Below are 25,617 nucleotides of genomic sequence, written 5' to 3' on the forward strand. Positions count from 1 at the left end.
AAAAGAAAAAAAGAAAAAAAAAAAAAGGAAAAGAAAAGAAAGAAAAGAAAAAACCCAAACAAACAAAAAACCCAAACATGATTAATTTTACAGTCCTTGGAAGAAGTATTAAAATTTTTGGAGGGAAAGGAACAAAGGAGAGAAAGAGAAATAAGGTTAAGAAGGGGGGGAAAAAAAGATTTTAAAAGGGGGAAGAGGGAAGAGAAATCAAAGGGCCTCTCTTTTATTTGGCGACAAGCAAGTGCAAGAAAGTTCATTCGTAATTTGTTCAGTTGTCGGTCTTTTGCACATCTGCATTCTGGCCAAGAGAAGGAACTTTGAGGTTTTTCTGTAGCACATGAGCATCCGCCGGTTCTATCCTCTTGTAATAGTTTTTCTTCGTCTCAATGATCTCAAAGCCAAATTTCCTGTAGAAGTCAATTGCTGACTCATTGCTGATCTGGACATGTCTAAAGTGTAAAAAGATATCATGAAGAATATTCGTAAATATAGATTTCATGAACAGCTGAATCTGCCAGCCCATAGGTGTCTACATAGCTGTCTCAAAATCAAATAGGTAAAAATGGGAGTTGGCACTTAACTAGAATCTTATAAATTAATACGTATTTATACAATATTACACAATTAGTAAGGTTTAAGTTTACAATTTTTATGATAGTGATGGTAAAATCTACACTTACCACCTTTACAGGCTTGCTGAGGTTATTAGGGGTTACAATAAAATTTCTCTATTCTTAAGTTACAAAAGTCAAGGAAAATTTGAGTTAAAGAAGGGGGCCTAGAATTCAGCCTGGACACAGACTACGGCAGCTATACCAATCTATAACAGAGTCATAGTAGAGCTGTGAATTTGACCAACCATTGTGGGAAGTATTTTGTAGTTGTGGGTTTAAAAAAAGAAAAAAAGATTATAATGTCCCAGAATACCCAGAACATTTAATTCAAGGAAGTCAAAAAGAAAAAACATAATATCTAACAAAAGTATCATAGCAACACTTTTCAAAGTACTAAGATACCCAATGACAAAGGAATTACTAAAATTGAATACAGAACTACATAAGAATATTACTTAACTATTAAGAAAAGGTAATGATAAATTCAAAGAATTCTGGTTAAGATTTATATGAACTGATGCAAAGTGGCATAAGCAGAACCAGGAAAACTACATGTACCTCCAAAGGAAAAACAAAAAACAAAATATAACTCCCTCACTTTGTAGCATACACTATCAGATTTGGCCTGATAGCGTTTCCCTACTTTGCTTTTAAAAAAATATATTTTTTAAATGATTTTGCTTATAGGGGGGGATGGGAGAGGAATATATTCTAAAATAAAAGTGATACAAAAAGTTTTAAAATGACATTTATAAAACCTTCATCACAAAGGAAGGGTATTGGGAAGTGATAGCAATTTTTTCAAGAATGAACACACACACACACACACACACACAAACAGTCATGGAAAAGGACAGAACTAGATAGCTCACAAAAGAATAAGAACACTACAAGCTGGGAAAGAAGTAAATTGATTCCTCAAGCTCTTCAATCTTTATTCTTTGATAAATATCTATCTCTTCAGAGAAGCAGGAGGGACTACAGGGGGTAGGTGGGGAAGAAGGCAGGGGAAGCCCACTGTTTCCATTCTCTTTTCCCTATTGAATATACATTAAATAGTTTCGCAATTAAAGAGTTGGAAGAGAGGAAATTTTTATTTCACCAACAGGCTTTGACAGGTCTCTGGGCAAGTTTCATCTACACTTGACTTCCTTTAACATGTTAATAAGCAGTTCCATCCAGTCTTAACTTTCTAAAAACATGATAACCCTTAAGAACAAAATATCCCATCAGCTGAATATCTTCAAATCTTTGATCATTAATATCTCCAAAGTCAGTGATAATCCTAAATGAAAAATATAATATGCCATTCTAGCATAATCTATAAAGAGCTTTTTCATTGTCTCAGTTTTCTCATCTATTAAGGAGTGATAACAGATAACCTATGTAAAAGAACGTTTAAGATATGAAAATCATTCCACAAATACTAAGCTATTATTTATTTCCAACATGATGGTTCTTGATGGTATACAAAGATGTATAATTTACTTACAGATAGATGTTATCAAAAGTGCCATCTTTTTCACAGATGTTTAAGACATGATTCAACATTTTAGTTCCTGTAAACAAATAAAATACATTTAAGAACTATATTGAAACAAAACCACAATTTCAAACCTTGTACTTGTACCCTACACCTGGATGCACAGAGCTTCATTTTGGGAAATTGGAAGTATGACTGATATTTATCCCAAACAGATTTTCAGAGCTCACAAGTTCTATTCTCAACTTTTCCTCTTAAATGTTTTAACTACTTATTGTTTACAATCCCCAAACCCTGAAGAGTATTAATCTTAAGAATTTCAAGAGATCAGTAAATGGTTCTCCAGTTTTTCTACTATAGAGGCATCTAACAAAATTGGCAAGACAAATACCTATATTCATTAAGAAAAATGCCATATATTACATTTCAGGATCTTAGATCTGAATTCATGGGGACTAAATAAATTAAAGAGCTGGGAGTGCAACTTTCTACAGGTCTCTCTACTAATGAAGAAGCTTCAGAAAAAGAAATAAAGGAAAAAGAAGTAACATAAGCCAACTGATGTTTAAGATATTGTAGCCAATCCTCCAAAAGCAAAATTTCCATTTAGGATTAAATGAAATGTGTAATCAACTGACCAATTAAGCCACAATTTCAAATGAGATCCTATGAATGTGAATTTTTAGAGCATAAGAGAAATCAGTTAGCCTTAGTTTTATATTAATACTAATTATATCTCACTCTGACCTATAACACTGGCCAGTATTCTCTTTGAAAATCTGTACAGTGTATCCCCAGATCTAGATGGATTTACATGTGAATTCTACCAAACATTTAAAGAACAATGAACTCCAATGTTATTTAAAACTATTTGAAAAAATAGGGATTGAAGGAGTCCTATCAAATTACTTTTATGACATAGACATGGTACACATATCTCTAAATCAGAGAAAGAAAATTATAGAGCAATCTCCCTTAGAGAGCTCCCTATAGAGCAAAAATCTTAAATTATTAGCAAAAAGATTACAGAAAATCATCTCTAAGATAATACACCATGACCAAGTAGGATTTACACCAGGAATGCAAGACTGGTTCAATATTAGGAAAACTATTAGCATAACTGACTATATCAATAACCAAATTAACAAAAACCATACGATCATCTCAATAGATGCAGAAAAAGCATTTGATAAAATCCAACTTCCAATCCTAATAAAAACACTTGAGTATACTCTCAAGGAATAAATGGACTTTTCCTTAAAATAATCAGGAGCAGCTATTTAAAACCATCAGTAAGCATCATATGTAATGAGGATAAACTGGAACCATTCCCAGTTAAAACCAGGAGTGAAACAAGATTGCCAAATAGCACCATTACTATTCAATATTGTATTAGAAATGCTAGCTTTGGCAATAAGAATTGAGAAAGAGATTAAAGGAATTGGAGTAGGTAATGAGGAAACCAAATTATTACTCTTTGCAGATGATATGATGGTATACTTAGAGAACCTCAGAGATTCTACTAAAAAGTTTTAGAAATAATATATAACTTTAGCAAAGTTGCAGGATACAAAACAAATCCACATAAATACTTAGCATTTTTATACATCACCAACAAAATCCAACAGCAAGAGATACAAAGAGAAATTCCATTTAAAATAACTGTCAACAGCATAAAATATGTGGGAATCTATCTGCCAAAGGAAAGTCAGGAATTATATGAGCAAAACTACAAAACACTTTCCACACAAATAAATCAAATTAAACAACTGGAAAAATATTAAGTGTTCTTGGATAGGTCGAGTGAACATAATAAAGATGACAATACTCCCTAATCTATTTATTTAGTGTTATACCAATAAGACTCCCAAGAAAATATTTGAATGATCTAGAAAAAATAACAACAAAATTCATCTGGAAAAAACAAAAGATCAAGAATTTCAAGGGAATTAATGAAGAGAAAAGCAAATGAAGGTGGCCTAGCTATACCTGATCTAAAACTATATTATAAAGCGGCTGTCACAAACTAGTTGAGCAGTAGAATTTTTTTAGGTTCACAGGAAAAATAGTCACTCTAATATTTGACAGACCCAAAGATCCCAACTTTTGGGATAAGAATTCACTATTTCACAAAAACTGCTGGGAAAACTGGAAATTAGTATGGCAGAAACTAGGCATGGATGCACACTTGGTGTACGGTGTACACCAAGGTACGATCAAAATGGGTTCATGATTCAGGCATAAAGAACGAGATTATAAATACATTAAAGGAATATAGAATAGTTTACCTCTCAGACTTGTGGAAGAGGAAGGGATTTGTGACCAAAGAAGAACTAGAGATCATTATTGATCACAAAATAGAAAATTTTGATGATATCAAGTTAAAAAAAGCTTCTGTACAAACAAAACTAATGCAAACAAGATTAGAAGGGAAGCAAAAAACTGGGAAAACATTTTTAGAGATAGAGATTCTGATAGTCTTCATTTCCAAAATAAATAGAGAATTGACTCTAATTTATAAGAAATCAAGTCATTCTCCAATTGATAAATGGCCAAAGAATATGAAGACAATTTTCAGATGATGAAATTGAAACTATTTCTATTCATATGAAAGAGTGTCCCAAATCACTACTGATCAAAGAAATGCAAATTAAGACAACTCTTGAGATACCACTATACACTTGTCAGATTGGCTAAAATGACAAGAAAAGATAGTGATGAATGTTGGCAGGGATTCAAGAAAACTGAACACTGAAGCATTGTTGGTGGAATTGTCAACAGCTCCAACCACTCTGGAAAGGAATTATGCTCAAAATGTTGTCAAAACTGTGCATACCCTTTGATCCAGCAGTGTTACTACTGGGCTTTTATCCCAAAGAGATTAAAAGAAGGGAAAGGGACCTGATGTGCCAAAATGTTTGTGGCACCCTTTTTCACAGTGGCTAGAAACTGGAAATTGAATGGATGCCCATCAATTGGAGAATGGTTGGGTAAACTGTGATATATGAATGTTATAGACTATTACTGTTCTGTAAGAAATGACCAATAGGATAAATACAGAGAGGCTTGGAGAGACTTACATCAACTAATGCTAAGTGAAATGAGCAGAACCAGGAGATCATTATATATTTCAAAAACAATACTATATGAGGATGTATTCTGATGGAAGTGGGTATCTTCGACAAAGAGAAGATACAATTCAATCTCAATTGATCAATGATGGACAGAATCAGCTACAGCCAGAGAAAGAACACTGGGAAATGAATGTGGACTACTTGTATTTTTCTTTTTTTTCCCAGGTTATTTTTACCTTCTGAATCCAATTTTTCTTGTGCAACGAGAAGTGTACAGATCTGCACACATATATTGTACCTCAGATATACTTTAACATGTTTAACATGTATGAGACTGCCAGAGTGCCTGCCCTCTAGGAGAGGGGGTGGAGGGAGGAAAGGTAAAAACTGGAACAGAAGTACAAGGGACAATGTTGAAAAATTACCCATGCATATAATCTATCAAGAAAAAGCTATATTTAAAAAAATAAAGAAAGAAAGAAAATCTGCACAAAAGGGAAGAAAAAAATGTATTTACACATACCATCCCACCCCCTTACAAGATATGTCAGCCAAAGAGGCAATATGTTCAAGTTTCTTTCAGGAGAATGAAAAAAAAATTTTTTTTTTTTTTTTTTTTACCTATTCCTAGCCTTCGGTAAGGTGCCAGACATCCTAGTGTCATGATGTAAAGTCTTTTCTGATTCTGTGAATGATCCACCCTACAGCATACTGCGCCCACTGCAATATCATTGAAATAAGCTGCATGAAAGAATACAAAATAAAGATATGAGGTTCAACAGACAATTTTAAGTAAATATTAATTGGTCCCCTTCCTCCCATCAGTAGTTCTTTGGTTTTCTTGGTTAGAACAAAAAATTTCATATTATTATAGGGAATTCTTGTGTGGACAAGTAACATGCCCACAGTGACTAATGATATCAAAGAAGATCTGAAGCAAGATTTTCTTTGATTCTTAAGGTCCTCCCTAATAAACCACATTGCTTCATTGTTATCAAAATTAATCTTTGCCAAACTAAATTGCAATAGTTTTATTTGTACAAAAGTACACAACTCTAAGATTTCAATGTCAGAAACATCAATTAAACACAAACAACATACCAAGTTTTGCTAGTTCGCCAACCTCCAGCACATCCTTGTAGAATTTGTCATTGTAGCTGACTGGAAAGATGACCTGGTTTAACCTCTTCAACTGCTTAATGTTGTGTGGTGTCACGTCTCCCAGCTCGATCCGGCTACTGGAACAAACCAAAATGTGCTCAATACCCCACAATGACAGTTATTGGTACCATTTTAGTACCAAGCCAAATGAATTAACAGCTTCCATATGAATAATGAACTTATATTGCTATGTGAGAATTAAAAAATTCAACATAAACTTTTTTCAAGTAGTCATAGTAAGTAACAATTACAGAAAAGCATAATTATGTTATTGGCTATTATAAGACAAATATTGTTCAGAGCACATTGAATTAAAATGACAACCTGGTAATAGTTTATATTTAATGAAACAACTTTTTCAGCCTAATTTTAAATCCAAGATTAAACGACAAAATATTCATTTACTTTAAAAGGCTGTCGTAGGACAACCCATCTAAAAGAAATGAACAAAATAATCAACAAAGTTGAAAGCATAAGGCAGAAGTTGCTGAATAAAGCTGCAGCTTTCAGGTATTAAGTGAACACAAAAGTTAGGGAAGCAATATTTTAATATTTTATGGATGTGTGGCACAGACTCTCTAACACTTTTGATCATAATCTCTCTTCAATTTAGCAGATAGACATGGTCAAAAAAAAAAAAAAAAAAAAAAAAAAAAAAAAAAAAAAAGGCTACCTGGCAGCCAACTGGGTTGATTAGCCTAAGAAAAGAATATTACTGAAATACTGAATTTTGTTGTTTCACTGTCTAACTGACATTGAATTAACCCCCTTTGAGGGTTTTCTTGGAAAGTACTGGAGAGTGGTTTGCTCTTTCCTTCTCCAGTTCATTTTAGAGTTGAGGAAACCAAGGCAAACAGAGTTAAGTGACCCACTTAGAATCACAGAGCTAGTAAGTGTCTAAGGAGGGATTTGAACCTTGGTCTTTCTAACTCCAGGCTTTGTACTCTACCACTGTCATTAAGCTATTCTAAATATCGACTTAAAATATGAATAAACAGACACCAATAATGCAATATTTACCAATAGGCTTTACCAAAAATGTAAGATGACAACTCTTTTAAGGGCTTTTAGATTAGTGGACTTAGGCATCTAGAAGTACCAATGGATGATAAGTTCAGAAAAATGTCAACTTTATGTTAATCAGACCCACCTAATAGGGGATTGGACAAGAGACTGCTTAGCCACAGGCAAAACAGGACAGATGAACAAAGGCTGTGGTAAAAGAAATTCTTGAATTTAGAAGATTTGGTTTAGATGACCTCTCAGGTCCCTTCCACTCAAAAGAGTTTATGCTTTTTTGGTATCAAAAATTGCCTTTTATGGCAAATAATGCTTGGTGGTTGTCCTTCATTCTTGAAGTGGACAAAAATTATCTCACTATATTGAGTCAAGTTATAGTGTTTCTGACTATGGTTGATCAGATCAGTATGCTCTGAAATATTCTGCCACGGTCGGACAGGAATAGTCCATATGAATATTTGGGATGGCTTCTCTAACTGGTGCCTCTCACATTTCTTTTGTGCTGCCTACTTCAGTTCTGGGTCACTCACAGCTCCTTCTCTGATGAGGGCAAGCCATGCTGGCTAGTCTTGTGCCATGTCTTTCATGTCATACAATCAATTCTAAAATTCTTAAGAAAGACCTTGAGAGTGCCCTTCTATCACTTTTTTTTTCTGAACACCAACTGAGTGCTTACCCCAAGTTCTCCATAAAATAGTCTTTTATGCAAGCACTTGTTTGACATTTTAACAATGTGGCCAACCCAATGGAATTTGAATGCTTGGCAGTTGAGTTTAAGAAAGGACCTCAGTGTCTGGTATTTTCTCCTGCCAGACGATCTTCAGAATCTTCCTAAGACAATTCAAATGGAAGCAATTCAATTTCCTGAGATGGCATCGATATACTGCTCCTTCCAGTTTAATAGCACAACAATGTTCACAAAAAAGTGAACATATTTCAAATTTCACAATGAAATAACCTTTCCAAGGAAAATAAACTTTGGACAACTTTTAGCTCTACAAAAAATTCTGAATGGATCCCAAATGAACAAATTTTGATTAAAAAAAATTCCTTTCAGACAAAAAAATAAATAAATAAAACAAAACTGAATGGATCCCAAATGAACAAATTTTGATTAAAAAAAATTCCTTTCACACACACACAAAAAAAATAAATAAAAAACAAAAAACTCAATGGCCTAAGACTTATGATTAACCATTATCCCCTCTCACCATCCCTATCTGATTTCAGTGGTAGTACCATTACCCAAATTCCCAATACCTTAATATCAGCATCTTAGTATTTCCTTTCCCCTCATAATTTAAATATTATGAAAATCTGCTTATGCTATCTTTTCAAATACTTCGTATCTTTAAATTCTTGACAATACTCTACTGTAGGCACTCTCCTGTACAACTCTTCTATATTACTGCAATTAACTTAAAAGGTGTTCACACTTTTATCCTTCAGTATTTTAACTAATCTGCCTTATTGTCATTCTTGTCCTCATAAATCTTTTAAAGGCTATCAAGATTAGGTAATATTAAACAAATGAGGTGGCCAAATGTGGAAGATATCTATATGCTTAATAAGCTTAGAATTCACATAACCTGTGTCTGATTCATCTATCATAAAATGTGACAAAGAGTTTGAACTAGATAACCTCTAAAATCCTTTCCTAGGCTGTTATACAACATCTAACACAAATTACAATAAAACATACTTTAAAAAAAAAAAATCTAAGGATTGTATATTTTTGTTTCTCTTAAAACTGTTCAAACTTTAAACCTGTTTTATTTTTCTCTACTCCCCCCCCCCCCCCCGGTTAAACAAATTACCTTTTACATAGTTTTTAAACACTAAAGATAAAGGGGGGGAAGGAGGAGGGAAGGGGAGGAGAGAAACCATCTTTCTTGAAGCAATTCCAAAAGACCAGCCAAAAGCATTTCAAAATAAAAATTATAATATATTAAATTCTTTTAAGATTAATATCATGAAAGTTCATCAAGAAGCTTAATAAGCCCAGTATATTTAAAATGAGTTTCTTATATATTAATTCATTCAACCCATCATCATTGAAGAAACAATAATTGCATTGAATATGACAGTATTTTATAGTTTTTTGAGTATCATGACCAAAAAATAAATCATCAAATGGTCTCTCCACACTTCACTAAGACATTTTTCTAAAAGCAGAAAAAGGACTATTAGGATTATAATCAAAGCTTTTCTATCGTACAACAGAGCCTGCTACAGCCGGTGATCCTCTGGCAAATACTCTTGACAAACTGAAGGTCACCAAAGAGAATGACTGTTATGTACAGGCATAACATAACAAAATGTTGCCTCATACCAGTAACATGAACACACTGCAACAAATCCTTGTTGTACTCACCTTTTCTTTCTTCCCCCCATAACTTTCTACAAGAGGCAGATCTGGTCAGAAAATGATTGTTGGGCAAAGGTTAAGGAAGGAAGTGATTCCCTTCTTTCAGAAAAATAAAAATTTCTAACCTGACACTCCTTATTTTTAAGCATTTCTTCTGGTGGGCTACCAAATAGAATATGATTTATAACACTGCTTTTTTATTAATCAAATACTGTGTCTTTAAGTAATCTATTCCACTTCTGAATAATTCCAATTTAGTTATTCCTATTAAATTTCACCTTATGTCAAGATCTTGGATCCTGATTTTGTGAACTAATATTAATTATCTACCTAGTCTCAGACACTAGATATCCTGGCCAAGTCACTTAACTATGTCTGCCTCAGTTTTCTAGGGTTGTGGCAAAACAAGATAATTATAAAGCCCTTCGAAAAACTTAAAAGTGACTCGTAAATGTTGGCCATTGTTTTTTTTTTTTTTTTCTAATTAATAATTTGATAACAATGTCATATTTGTATCTTTATCTGGAATATTCTTTGACAGACCAATAGTCACCAAAGCAAGATGACTTTGTTTTGTATGGGCATATCATACAATAATGTTGCCCCACCAAAATTGTACTCACTGATAAAAAGATTAACTATAACAGAGCCCTGAAAGAGCATTCTGAAGGAGATACCCGTCCATTAATGACTATTCTTTCCTTGGCTCACTTTTCACTATTTTATTAAAAACATTTTTTTTTAACTTACATATACATAGACTTGTAATCCTCTGAGTTTTGTAATTTACAGGATGAAATAAATTCGAAGATCACTTATGTGATCCATATCACCATGGTCCATGATCACCAAGCTAAGAGATCCCCTAGATTTCTTCTAATAAAAAATATATTATTTTGTGTCCGTAGTTTTCTTACCATTAAGATCCAAAATAAGCAAGTCATAGTCTAATTTATTTAGTTGATCATTATACTCCTAACTAATCTTTAAGTAGACGAACTATTACATAAAAGGAACAGACTTGCTATCCCTCATTTTTACCAAGAGAGATGGGGAAGGGTAAAGAGTTTATATTACAATAAGAATATTTTAGTTTTAGTTTTAGAACTTCTTGACAAGGCAGCATGATTAAAAACAGCAGTAGAGGCTAGCCAGGAAGTTGAGCAGAAAGGATAATGAAAATAAGACAATGTTTAACTGCTATAGAATAGATTTCTGTGGAAGGTGTCAACATTAAAGCTTTATCACCACTAGAATACCAGAGTTTGAATAGACATGCTTATTAAACAGAATCCTCATCAGCAAAATACTAACTTCAAATATAGTTCCCTTAGAGAGAGGTCTGATTGAAATAGATACTTCTGTAACTGATCACTTGGCTCAAATTTAAGGCTGTGGGTATTTTAAATATAGCAGAGCAGTATCATCAACTTGTAAAATATATCTTAGCAAACAGATCATGCTACATTAAAGGCACAAACCAGGAATAAACAACGCACAAAGCATTAGATTATGCCAGCAAATGTATCTTTAAAATGACTTTACATAAGCTTATCCTCTAAAGATGTTTGTGAAAACAACAGAAGTTATTTTAGAACACTGAAAACCTGTAAATAAAAACTTCTAGATTAGGATTACCAAATTGTGTTTAAATTTACTGTATAGGGTTAAAAAGTCCAAAAAAGTGAAAATATCGCTATCCCCAATGAAAAGTAAATGAGAAAAATTAGAAAGCATGGGTTGCCTCCCACTGGCTCTCTTCTCTTGCGGTTCTGCTGTTATTATGAACAGCAGATATAATCTATTTAGAAACCTGACTCTTCATAGTGAAGTCTGTTGAATTCAGGTCTACCATTTCCCCAAAGCTATTTATTTAGTATAGGTGTAAGTAACTGTGATAGCTGAATACTTCACAAAATTCTACTTTGATGTTTACAGGATAGAGGTTGATGGTTTCTATGATTATTATAAGTCAAATTCAAGCACTGTTGGGTTCTACACCACTAGCAAAGTTTTATTCCAGTATGAGAATTTTATCAACACAAGACAGGTCAGTAAATAATGAATTCTTTGGCCATGACAACCCTAGCTACAAACATTTATATATAGATATAGATAGACATTTATATATAGATAGATAGAGATATAGACTTTCATTCTGGATCTCTCTCTCTCTGTATGTGTATATATATAGTCTTTCGTTCTGGATTAATCCTCATCCAAATCTGAATTAACTGGTCAAGTTAAAGAAAAGGGGCAGGAAGTGCTTAAAAATCAGTTTTTAGACTATCACAAACATTTCCTTAACTGTTGGTACTTTTTATAAACCTCAAATCTTGAGCAATGACCAAGGGAACATTTTATTGGAGGGGCTAAATCAACTGTGTCATTCATGCTATTAAGAAAAAGAAGTTGCAGCTAGAAAGTTTGCTGATTTTCCATGAAGAAACATAAAAGAAGTCAGTTGGAATAGGTTTTAATATGCTTTCAAAGACAATGAAAAACATTTCATGAGATTCTTTACCACCTCATATTGAAGTACTACTCAAAATGTTCACTGCTAAAAAAAAAAAAACAAACAAACAAAAAAAAAAAAAAACAAAAACAAAACCAAATCACCATGAGGATAATTCTAGTTTATAATCAAGTATTTGTTACAGAGATAAAAGAAGTAAACAAATTCCAAAAATAATTCATTAAGACACTCCAAACAAAAATCCACAAAAACTTTGATTCTCAGTAACTGAAATGCTAAAGGTGGGCAAAGGAAGGAATAGCAAAAAATTATATACCGTTTAGGAGAAAGAAAAGCAAACATTTGAAAATTATGAGTTTCAGCAAAACAAGCAACAAATAACATTGTACAAAATAAAAAAACTGACACTACCTCAAGACAGAAATGCTAGGCTACTGATGTAAAATAGCTATGTGTATATGTAGCACACACATACATCCTCTGCTAATTTGTTAAAATCAAGATTAAACAATATCAAACTAGAATGGAAAAACAAATTTGTAGAAAGTCTGATTAGAAACACAATTAAGATCAGTAAGAGGATAGTAAAGATGAAAGTGACAGGAAAACAGACAAAAATGTCAATAATTTCTTTCTATCACATATGAATTTTAAGGTCATATTTCCTGAAATGCTATCAATTAAACCAATAAATAAAGCACTAAATTAAATGCTGGGGATACAAAGAAAAAAAGAAGGCAACTAGTCCCTACTCTTAAGGAATGCACATTCTAATGAGGAAGACACAGATGGAAGTTATTAAGCAGCAAGTCTGACAGAAAGAGTACTACAGTGGCAAAGCAGATGGTAATCTCTTCTTTGATGTCATTTCAACTACTAAAATAACATCAGTTGAACCATTAAATAGGGCTAAGGACTTTGGTAACAAAAACTGTCTTGAGTCTTTGGTAGCTCTGGCTGGAGCACCAACAAGAACAGCAGTTGCCAGGCTGCAGCTCCCCAGAGGTTGTTTCCCAAGATGATGGCTGAGCTAGAAGTACTAGTATTCCCAAGTCTCTTGGGTTTAGGTCTTTTACTGTCTCCATCAGACTTCCAGAGGAGCAAGCAGTCAAGGTGGTTGTGGTGGCCTGAATTGCCTAAAATCTGCTGCCTTTAGTCTCTCTCAAGATACTCTAAAGCTTCATTGAGGCTGGCTTGCCTGTCTCATAGATGACAATTGGTGAGGATGGCTAGTTCCTTCCCCTTAGGAGCTGACTCCCCGGGAGAATAACTGTGAAGTTTAGGGTTGGAAGCAGGAACAGTGATATGAGTGTGCTGTCATTCTCAAAGCTCTTGTGCCTATTTACAAGGAAGGACAAATGGCATTCAAGAAAACCACTCAGGAAGAATGGTTGCCTTTATACACAGAAAACTCTACTGGAGAAGACAACTGGAAGGATAATGAAAGATCAATTTTCAGCATACCTAACTGAATGACATGTTTGGGAGGAAAATGATAATGTCCATCAAAACAGAAAAACAACAACTACCAATCAATATAATGCACCTTTTCCAATTTTTATAAAATATTGCACTCTTAAATGAGATCTATAATTACTCAAGACAAAAGTAATATAAAAAGCTAGGAAGCCACAGGGGTAGTATTCTTGTCTATACACAGGAAGAACCAAATTTACTATATAAATAACCTGTTCAGGAACTATAAAGAACATACCTATACTCCACAGTGGGGCAAGAATTATTTCTGCATGGAATTACTACATATCCCATTTTCTGATAAGGTTATTTTCTTATTTCTTTTACATATTGCCTCCAACTCTCAAAGCTATTTATTTCTTCAATTTAAGAGATACAACAAGCATTTTCACAAAGAATCATATGTTCGTAATGTCATATATATGGGACTGTATATATGGAATTGATCTTTTAAATTCTAGGACATGCTTAAATATTTAAAGTGTTTACATAAGAAAAAGGAGTAGGCTTTTAAAGTGTGTGGTTTATACTTAAATTAAGAATATAATCCATTTGCTAACAATTACTTTTAGTAGGTTCTTCAATTTGTTCTATTCTTAACTAGCACTCGCACATTTGGATTTTTTCCTGATGAAAGATTTCTGCATACAATACTGTGTAGTGTCCAACTACATTATATTAGGAACCAAGAGAATGGTTCTAATTAAGCCCCATAATTAAATTACTCTGTGACCTACTACATGGTACAACTCTTTATTTCACTTTCCTTAGTATAATGGTCAGTCTCCTTTTAACTCAACATTCTATGGCATAAGAAAAACTGAGTTATAATGAAAAAAGTAGCAGTAAAGAGAGCAGCCATAGTGATTTGGTTCTGAAACCCTAAGAATGTAAAAAGTAGCATGCAGATTACAGAGGATCTGTTTTGTTTATAGAAAACTTGTCTGTATTTACGGCAATTCCTGTCCTGAAGAGCAGTCTTATTATATCAGTTCAGGTCAATCTTAGAAAAACACTATATACCATAGAATGCTGATTAATGAAATTACCAAAAACCAGAAACACAATTTACAGTTACAAGACTGTAAAATCTAACAACTTTGAAAGAACTCAGATGAATGCAATGTTCAACCATAACACCAAAAACTAATGGGATGAAAGCTATACACTCTGTATCTCAGTGTTGGTACGTGAATCAAAATGCAATTGTACATAAAATAGTATACAAATATCACTTATTATCAATATTATTATTACTTAAGTAAATGAAGTCCCAGAAGTTAAGTAACTGGCCACACAAAAATTAGAAACAGAGTAAATATTCTAATAGCAGTGTACAGAGTAGACTGAAAAGAGGTATGGAGAAGGGATGGGAATCAAGGTGGTTAATTCTAAGTTGAGAAGTGGAAAGGTCCAATAGGCAAGTAGTATCAAACCCAAATAGAAAAGGGGGCCACTTAAACTTCACACAAAGATCTCTGTGTGCTGCATATTAACAGAAAATTATACATTTATCTATTTCCCTTTCTTAATGACACTAACACATTAAAATCAGATTAATATCCATTTCAGGTTACACTTGGGAGTGTTGTGGCCAGAATGCTTTTCCTGGCTACACATTTACCACTTCTGCAGCAGGAGATCCAGAATCTAAGATCAGAATGCAAGAAGAGGCATAAAATATAGGGATGCAAGTTATCAGCAGAGATGAATACCAGTTAAATATTGTTTTAGTGCTTACTGTGTTCTATCAGTTGTGAAACCAAACCTTGGGATATCTATCCACCACACCAAGGCTCATTTAGGAGTAAAAGAATACTAGATAAGAGGTTGGGGGAAGGCTTAAAATTAATGCAAGTATCAAACGAAGAGTTTTTAAATCAAATCCTTGATTTCTAAAGAGAAAAAGTAATTAAAATAGAAATGACTAAAGGTAAGGTTAGCCAAATTTCAATGATCTTCAAACATAAAATGATGAGAACCTAGAAAAAAGCACTATAGGACTTGCGATTTCTAGGAAAACTGAACAAGTTTTGAAGTTATAAAAGAAAAGCTGCCAGAAAAAATTTGAAAATATATCAAAGGATGTCCATAATGAAAGAGAATAAGGGACAAATGTCTGCTTACACTTCCCAAAATGGCAGGGATTGTGACACAAAGGTAACTTGGTCAAAGTTGAAAGATAAATATTAGAAGATTCTGTTTTTTATGTTTCACAGTAACAATTCCAAGAAACTTGGAAGCAAAATTTTGGGATCATTAAGTAAAAAAAGAAAAGCTATACAACATGCTAGATAGCCAGATACTTTTAAATTTAAGCCTTGCTTTGGACATATATTAGTAGTCAGATTGTAGGCAAGTCAATTAAAGTGTTTCACACAACCTCCCTAAAACTAAATTAGCAGAACTGTCAATCTGCATTATAGGAGTTTCCTAAACCAATAAAATCCCAGTCTGACTTAAAATAAAAACAAAAAACAAACTACATTGGTGTTGTTAACCACCTCCCCCAAAAGGATCCACTGAGTAATATACTTGGAAAACAAATTAGTATTATCCATATGTATTTTATTTTCATTTATTTTGGTTTACATTTTTGTAATGGCCCAAGACCATGAGTTTGACACCTCTGCGTTACATATAGTAGTCATGTAACCCCGGAAATCTATTATATAATTCAGAAATTAGAATTTTATTAGTATTATAGATTTATGGAAAAGGATCTACAAAGATTTTAAAAGCTCTTAACTCAGAGTTACAGATTAGTATTATACTTCACAATATCATAACTTCTCAGTAAATGGTGAACCTCATTACTCTTCATGGCAAATATTGATATATAAATACCAATAAGTTAACATTACTACTTGGTAAATGGTGAATCAGATTGTTCTTCAGTGTAAACATAGATGTATAAGTACCAAGTCCAAACAAAATTCTTTATAAAGAATGCTTTGTTATAGTTTGCATATATATAATACCGTAGACACTTAAGTTTGATGTAATCCACCTAAATAACCTGAAATAAGACTAAAATGACTTATGAAAGCAACACAATTTTATTTTATTCAAATTCAATTACAATTATGCAAACTAAGTTAGATTTATTTAAAAAAAAACAATTAATTTTATCATTAGTTTTGGTTTTTTTATACTGGTAATATTAAGCAGAAATAACTTTTCTTTTTTTTTTTTTTTTTTTTTTCCAGAGGCAATTGGAGTTAAATAAGTTACCCAGGGTCACACAGCTAGGAAGTGGTAAGTGTCTGTGGCTACATTAGAATTCAGGTCCTCTTTTAACTTAAGGGCCAGTGCTCTAACCACTGTGACATCTAGCTGCCCCTCAGAAATAACTTTTATAAGAAATTTTAGTTCTAAACTGAACTTGTTGGAAAATTTTTCAGTTCCCTAAGATTGTAACAACACTCAAAGAATGATCCTGAAACTTTAAAATCTCTTACACGCGATGCTTTTCTTCAATATATACTATAGTTGACAACATTTCTATCTGAAAAAAGGCAATCAACATAAACATAACTTTTTTTTCGTATTCAAAATTTGTTTTTAAGTTTTTATAAAAGAAGCTGAGATCCTTTAATTATTAACAAGGTCGACATACTCTATTTATCTGAATAATATTTTCCCAACTTTGTCCTCCCTTTTCTACTCACTGGCAGATGGAAAAATAAAGTATTTGTCCTGCCTGATCTGATTTCACATTCTCTGGCTGTATCTATTATTCTGATAAAAGGTGATAATCTGCAAGTCACTCAAAGGTGTCAAAATCATATTTCCTCATTTGGAGCTTAAACAATGAATGTTCAAGTTATAAAAACATATCTTAAATATTTATGGTATGTTAAATGCTTGTCATAAATAACAACAATAAATTCCCTGACCTGAAATGAATTTGTTTTATACTTATTAGGTGCACGTATGATGTACAGTGCACTGTGCTAGGCACTAAATATACAAAGATAAATAAGAAGGGCTAGCCTCAAGAAGCTTATAATCTAATAAATTGAGACAAAAACATATACATAGTAAGTTAAAAATATAAGTACACGCAAATATCACAGTATGCCATCTAAGAAGGCACAGGTCAGAAATGAGTAACAAAGTCACCTGGGTCCAAAAGATCTCTTCCTCCAGATTAGAATCTCTGACTTGGTGTACATTCCCCTTCTTAAACTGGTTCTAGACTCTATATATGGTCTAATAACTGAATGTGTATACTGGGGGGGATGGGGAGATGTCACAAAATTACAATTATCAGTTAGTATTTTATTTGTATACCTATTTAATATATCTATACACTCAGGATCACATAAAAATTTCTCAAGCAAAAAAGGGGTCACAAGTGGAAAACGTTTAATAAGTCCTGGACTAGATGACCAAAACTATTTCAGACTCAATTCCTTTAATAGGCCTAAGAAAGCAATTTCAAGTTTTCCTTCTCCATCTTCTTAACTGCCTTTCTTTCTCCCCCTCTCTCTCCCTTTCCCTTGGCTCCCATTTAACAACTCCTGGTCTAAATTCAGTTCACCACATGAGGTTAAATAGGCAACAACATAGCTAGCTAGGTTTGACATTCAAGGAAAAAAAAAGATCTGATGCCCAGCAGATCAAAACCAGATTTGAGACTAGTTCTAAAAAGATGTTATAGAAATAAACATGCATTACCAACAATGGCTTCAAACTTACCACTAGAGTATCTAGCATAAGAAAAACAAGTGATTAGTTGCTAATGTGCTTGATATTCCATTCTGGCATTTTGAAGGGCAAATCAGTGGCCATCTGCTTTTTTGGTTTTGGCCAATCCACATTTTTCATCAAGGAATTACAGATCTTTTATGTTTACCTACTACATATTCCCTTGCTTAAAATTAATTTAAAGTCATTTTAACACTAACAAAAAATATGTAAGCGATAGTGTGACACAATGGGGGAAAAATGGCTTTGGAGTCAGACTCAACTTCTGCCTCTGACTTACCTGTGGAGTCTTGGGCAAGTCATTTCTGGGCTCCAGTATTGTCACTGGCAAAATGAGAAGACTGGACCAGATCTAGATCTGGGAGATCTCTTCTAGCTCTAATTTTATGATCCTATGACAAAATTCAAGAATAGTATATACTGTCCAGGAAATAAGCTGTTCCATAAAGTGAAATATGATGTAACAGTAAGACTGTATCCAAAGCAATCCCAATAAGACTTTATACAGAAAATGCCATCTGCATCCAGAAAAAGAACCATGGAGATTGAATGTAAATCAACACATACTATATTCAGTTTTGTTTTATTTTTCCTCCTCTCCCAAGGTTTTTCCCTTTTGCTCTGATTTTTCTCTCTCAACATGATTCATGTATTCATATAAGCAATGTATATTAAAAATTAAAAAACAAAAACAGTAAGACTCTAGCATTTGTGGGTACTAAAGTATGAAACAAGCTAGTGATGTTCATGTATTTTACTTATAAGAAGTCACCTTATCTCCCTAGATTACTTTGAATTTGATTCAGTCATTTGAACTATTTGATCCGATTTGATCAATATCAGTAGTGTCATACACTGTACACACTGTCTCCTAAGAGACAGTAACAGAAATAACAAAATCATGGTGGCAACAGCATAAATTGTCACACTCTAAGTGCTCAGCACTTAGAATTTCTTTCTCACGAGCAAAATCTGGATGTATCATTTAACAAATAAAGATAATCTCCCCAATTATGCCAAAGGAATAGAATTAGTTGAAATACTTTCCCACCTTACTTGTCCAAGCATTTGTTATTTCTCTCCCTCACATGTCCCCTCCATAAAAATCAAAATAAAAAGCAAGTCTCTTGCCTTTCACTAATCTCATCTATAAATGACCTGAATTTCTAAGGTCTTTTCCACTCCAACTCCTACAATCCAATTCTTAAATTTAGTAGAGATGAAGCATAGTTTCAGTACCTCATGGGTGTCCCTAAAATTAGGGTAAAAAAACTCAAGCGAATAAGTTTTCTTAGAGACATCCAAGAAATGTTTCTTTATATTTACTTTGCGATAAAACAAAAAGAACTTTATACCTTTGCTCCTCTCCACTATGGATATTCCAAAAGTTAAAGCTAAATGAGTCAAGAAAATTAGTTCTTTCAGCATATGAAAAGTGATAAGCATGAACATATTGATAAAGCACTTTCTTAGCTTTTGCTAACAATGTAAATTTTCTTTATCTGTCCAATTTTCCTTAGTCTATGTGAAAATTATAATCATATTCTTTTAAAATCTAACATGTAAACCTCTGCTTTAACTTGCTTTTAACAATTTTTCCCATAAAGAAGTTTTAAATTTTATGACCTACTATTCTTAGATTTCAATGAAATGCAATAAGGGATAGAAGAAAAATTAATATTCTATGCTAACCTTTCCCACTATATCCCCTCTACCCAATTTTCAAAACTGAAATTTCCCAAGAATGATTCAGCAGGGGTCAACAGCCTTATATAGTAAAATAGATTTTCAGCCACACTAAGACAAGGAAAAGAAACTACAAGAACTATATCTATTTATGAACATTAGAATAGACAAAAAATGAGTCATAAATATGTCCAAGAAAAAAATAAAGATAGCTTCCATACTAATGCACCTTAGTTAGATGAGTGCCAAATATTGAACTATTTATTATTCTCTCCAGTCTTTTCTGTTCATCTTTTTCTCAAATATCTATTTCGGAATATTTTCTAAAAAGGGAGAGGGGGGGAAAAGAGGAAGACCTCTTTGACAAAACAAACATTTTCTTGAACTTCACTGCAAGGTTTAGGCATATGGAGATCACATTTATGTCACTTCATATTTAGGAATTGTGGTCTGCACTGAATTAAATCATATACTTCAAAAAGTTTTTTTTTCCTAGATTATTGAAACAGCAACATAAAGGTGGGGACACATATATGCTGACCTGCATTTCTGTATATTTTGTTTGGGGTGGTATTAGAAGATGGCAACTATGTTCCAAAAAGTTTACCATTAATCTGAGATTTTTTATTACAATTCACCAATATCAAGTGAACTCTCAATCTAGTCTTTCTCCCCTTAGCAAAAGTTTTATAAATGTTTTTGTAAAATAGACACAAACACAAGAACATGCTAAGTGATAGAAAGGGGATTTTTCATGTTAGGAATCTGAAATTTCAGTCAAAATTCAGTCAAGCTTACTTCTCAAGTCTGAAGAGAAGAAAGAGAAACACAGAACACAGTGAAGAGGACAGAAGAATGCTGACTGGTTCTCAACTTTCCCACTGAGACCTACTTCTTTAACTTAACCCTTTTTGCTCTAATAAAAAAGAAAGTATGTTCTGCTTAGAAAAGTCTCTGATGGCATTAAGGTTCTTTGATGAGGAATTAAATGCGCTGAGGTGAAAATAACATTCTCCTTATTTTAGCCTCAAATAGCATAGGCAAAAGGGTAGGCACAAAGATATGCAAACACGTGAATACTACAAAGATACCCATTTCTTTTACTGTATCCAAAACAAAACATCTATTTAACAGCATGTTTTTAAAATAAATAACACTGCTTCCCTAGTCATTAGGTAGGGCATAGCATAAGGGATTGGTTTGGGTGAATTATACATACTCCTTTTCAATAAATGATATTATTTCAATTCTTTTTACTAGAATTATCACTGAAATTCCACAATTACTAAATCCCCATATGCATATTGGCAGAAACTATGCTATATAGATGTTATTTTACTCTTACTTCATAAATTAGTTAACACTAATAGCCAACTATGATCAGTTTTGAGAGTTCCAGAAGTGAAATACTAGCTTAGGAAAGAACTGACCTAAAGTGACTAAGAGCTTTGTGTATGAACCATTATTCTATTGGGTATATCAGGTTTAGGGAATTTATGTGGTGCAACAGATAGTTTTGACCCTGGAGGACCTGAGTTCAAATCCACCTCCCTAACTGTTCCAACCCTGGGAAAGTCACTCAAATTTATTTGCCTCCATTTCCTTACCTGTAAAATGAACTAGTGAAGGAAATGGCAAACCAACAGCTAAATGATCAGGGACAGAGCACTGGGCCAAGAATCAGGATGTCTTGATTTGAGTTCAAATCAGGCTTCAGACACTCACCGTGGACAAATTACTTAACTAGTATGCTTTTGTGCTTTTATCCAGTGGAGAAGAAAATGACAAACCACTCCAGTATGTTTGCCAAGAATACCCATATGGGGGCCATAAAGAGAAAGGATGGAAACGACGACAAAACAGATTTGCAGCACAGGTTACATTCAGCATTTTTCCAGAACTAGGGTTAGGTGATAGGTTGCTAAGAAAGGGCACAGATGAAGTGGAAGAAAAAGGAAAGTATTAGAAAGTGTATGCAGTATGTGTTTATCAAGATTAAGCACAAATTTGACATGAAAAATCTAAGAATCTTGAAATACTTCTCCCATGTATTTATTTAATTGGAGACACTTTTATTAAAGTCTGGATATTTCAGATATCTAAACTCTTACTCTATGTAAAATTGTAAATTATTCCTTTTAAGCAATTAAAATTTTTTTTGGGCATTATTCCTAAGAAGTTCCTAAAAGAGCACATTCTGACACTGAAATTAGTGTCAAAGTACTTTGGTTCACATCCCCACTGTCACTACTTGGTGGGCTGAAGTCACTTAAGGTCCATAGGGCCTTAGTTCAAGTGCTATCTCTTACAAGAAGCTTTTCCAGTTAGTACCCAATTACTACTTGAAAGCAGAAACTTTCATTTTTTTCTTTAATTCCCAACGCCTAGGACTGCAGGGTCATAACAAACACTTGTTGAATTGAATGCCATCAATCAACAAGCATTTATTAAGTATCTACTATCCACCAGAAAGGTAGGTAATGTTTGAGACTTGGACACACAGATAATATTGAAACCTAAAAGAGTTTATGAGAATGGAAAAAAGAACACAAACACATACACAAAAGCAGCACTGGCAGCTGGAAGAAATCCAGTAAGCAAGGTTGGACTAAATTAGGGCATCTTAAACTGGGATTCTACAAATAAATAGATCTATTTCAAAGGATCTGTGAACTTTGTTGGGTATTAAAAAAAATCTTTATTTTTACTAACCTCTAAATTTAGGGTTTCCATCAATTATGTTTATGCAACAAACTTTATTCTGAAGGGGACCAAACTGCCAAAGAGGTCCATGACACACAAAAAATTTTAGAACATAAAGCAGGTGATTTTTCAGATTCCCCCTCTCCTGGTATAAATCTATGATCCTAAATGGAAAAACAAGAAAAATTTAAAGAGTGAAAGATTTGGAGTCAAGAGTTCATATCCTTTTTCTGAAAGACAACTTTTCTAGGTCTACCTGCTCATCTAAAAAATGAGAAAGTTGAACTAGAAGGCCAAGATCTGTCCCAGCTCTCAATCTAAGATGGTATGATATTAATCAAAATAAGATTGATGACCATCTACTGTTCCTTAGTCACTCAAGGAACTACTTAAAAGAAATTCAAGTGCCAAAGAATATACAAAGTTCGTCACCTTTCCCACATTTTTCATGCTAATTAGTGGTTCCCAAGTAATTAAAAAAAATCTAAACACCTTTTGGGATAAAAGACATTAATAATCCCACTTCACCTTCCAGTTCTTTCGTTAAATTTTTATGGGCAACAATAAATGTGCAGTTAAGCCAACTCAAAGAGGAAGTTGCAGATCAATCCTAACAGTTAACAACTTTAAAGTTTGAAAAATGTTTTAAATCTATTTCACCTCATCTGACCTCTTGCTGAAGATACTGACAACAGCAGGAGGCTAGGTGTAGAACACCCTAGGAAAAATTTGTCTGGACAAAATTTTTTTTTAACTTATAAAAGTTGATTAGAAATCAATAAATCACCATCATAACCATAATTTTAGAATTAAATTTTTTAAAAAGAAAAAAGTTTAACAAAACTAAAGCTAAATCAAATTACCTAAACTTTTGATAATCCCACTTAAAGGTTAGCAACTCATTCCAACTATAAATTTTGACTAGCCTGCTTATATTACAAAAAAAGAAAGTTTAGTAACTCGTCTTAACCATAGATTGTGAACAATCTGCTTAATTACTATCCAAAAACCAGAGGTCCACAACTTTAAACGGAAAAATGAGAACTTTCATTTTACTAAAGCCTATTTGAGCATTTTATTTCCAAAGGACTTCACTCAACAATTTAAAATTTTAAACCTCTTCTAGATACAAGTATATTCTGGTTTATCTTGTTGTTTTGAAATAACCATATCAATCAGGATGTTTTAATCAGGATGAAGGAAGAAGAAACATTTTGTCCAAGTGCAATTACTGGAGCTATCGCAGGTCCGGACGCATGAAACTCCCGAGTTCGAAGTTTGCTTCGTGCCCAGACAAAGCCGGTGTCCGGCCCGCGTCCGGTACGCGTCAGCTAAGTGGTCAGACCCAGAAAGAGGGAAGAGCTCCACCTACTGAAGCGCCCGCTCCACTTCCTCAAGCACTTGGCACTCCTCCTCCGGCTCCGGGCTCTCCTCCCCCCGCTCGCCTGACACCCGAATCTCCGGTCAAACCACGAGCTCCCCTTCCTGCCCAACTTCTTTACCGGGTGGGCCATTGCCCACAACTGCCTCTCGGCTCCCCGGAGTCTGGATACACACGGGGCGGCAAGGCCGGCCGTTCCAGGACCCACAACGAGGAAGCAGCCCCTCTTTGGTCACTCGTTCCCTCCTCCAGAAGAGCTCCCTCTGCTCCCGGGACGCCCCCTCAGCGCGCCCTCAAGGGCCTTATCCCAGGCCCAGGCCCTGCTCCCTGCCTCGGCCTCCAGTCTCCCTTCGCCCCGCGCCCGGGGTTTCTCTGGCCGCTGGGACCAGGCCTCCTTCCCCGCCATGGAGGCTGCCTCCCTCAGGCCGGAGGCAGAGCGAAGCATGTCTCGCACTCGCCACTCTCTTCTTCCTCCTGGCCGTCGTCCCACCCAAGGGTTGCCGGGTGCCCCTGCCTCACCCTTTCATCTTCCCCGCCTGCCGTGGCCGTCTTTACCGCCGATCCCGCCGCCGTCGCCGCCGCCGCGCCCCGAGCCCGGGAGCGACCCTACTCCACACACCGGCCTCCGCCTCCTCAGCCGTTGCCGCCACCGCCTCCGGGCTGGAGGCCGGGCACGATTCGCTAGGGACCACCGCGGCCTTAGAGGGCGTCTCAGGCCGCTGCCCTGGGGCTGGGGCTGCCGCCGCTCCTCCACATGTGCACACGGGGCCGCTCGCAGCGCTCCAGCCCGCCTGCCCGCCAGCCAGCCAAGACCCGCCGCCGCGCCGTCGTGACCTTTCACCCCGCCCCCTCCGCGCGCGCCGACGCTCACGCAGCTTCGCAGCTCCCTGCTCCCTTCGCTCGCTCGCTCGCACGCTCGCCTTCCTCTCCCCGCCCCTGCCTAGATCTCTTAGGAAACCGTCCACCTCCTGGACCGTACCATCTGTCATTCCACCTTCCTTTTACCCCCTCTCACGAGTTTCATTGGATTGGCCCGCCGTGCTCAAAGCAGTAAAATCCGGATTTTTCTACCCCTCCCTCTACTGTTCCTTCTTTCAGCTCCTGAGACTGGATCCAGCCCACCCACCCCTGCTTTTCTCGGGCTTTTGGATTATTCCGCCTGCTTCTAGGGTGACCTTCGAACTTTATAATAACGAATGACTTATTTGCCTCTGTTCTTCCATTATAAGGTTATAGTTAACGCGAAATAATGACCTTTAAAAAAAAGTTAATTAAAAACATTACATTCTGATACCTTGTCTACCCCCAACCCGAACCTTTTCGGTCACGTGGTCTGTGCACACTCTAAGAACCGGGGTTATTAAAACCAGAATCAGCGGGATGGAATCCCCGTCTCCATTTCCGTTCAGCTCAGAAAAACGTCATTTCCTTAGCAATACCCTTTAACCCCGTCCCTCCTCGC

The 25,617-nt window shown here is 35.0% G+C and overlaps 1 protein-coding gene across 2 annotated transcripts; it reads right to left on the reverse strand.

Annotated features, from left to right (window-relative positions):
- Window positions 1-81: 81 nt before the first annotated feature.
- On the reverse strand, window positions 82-24,918 carry NAA50 (N-alpha-acetyltransferase 50, NatE catalytic subunit). Of its 2 annotated transcripts, none has more exons than XM_051985309.1 (5): window positions 24,675-24,918; window positions 6,273-6,406; window positions 5,793-5,912; window positions 2,107-2,173; window positions 82-449 (listed from the first exon to the last, which is right to left on the reverse strand). In XM_051985309.1, exons 1-5 carry the CDS (start codon window positions 24,680-24,682, stop codon window positions 269-271), a joined length of 510 nt encoding a protein of 169 aa, XP_051841269.1. In that variant the 5' UTR covers window positions 24,683-24,918; the 3' UTR covers window positions 82-268. The 2 variants fall into 2 exon arrangements, with proteins under 2 accessions (XP_051841269.1, XP_051841267.1); XM_051985307.1 differs by having other exon boundaries at window positions 6,273-6,409.
- Between the last annotated feature and the right edge of the window lie 699 nt (window positions 24,919-25,617).

The sequence above is a fragment of the Antechinus flavipes genome, chromosome 3, assembly GCF_016432865.1.
Source record: "Antechinus flavipes isolate AdamAnt ecotype Samford, QLD, Australia chromosome 3, AdamAnt_v2, whole genome shotgun sequence".
NCBI classification, from domain to species: Eukaryota; Metazoa; Chordata; class Mammalia; order Dasyuromorphia; family Dasyuridae; genus Antechinus; species Antechinus flavipes.

What these genes read in the sequence shown, in the direction of transcription:
- NAA50 (XM_051985307.1), bottom strand. An exon ending in TGGCGAACTAGCAAAACTTG is followed by an intron (nt 5,913 to 6,272) that starts GTATGTTGTTTG and finishes TCTTTCATGCAG; the next exon opens with CTTATTTCAATGATATTGCA. An exon ending in ACTTTTGATAACATCTATCT is followed by an intron (nt 450 to 2,106) that starts GTAAGTAAATTA and finishes TTTACACTTTAG; the next exon opens with ACATGTCCAGATCAGCAATG.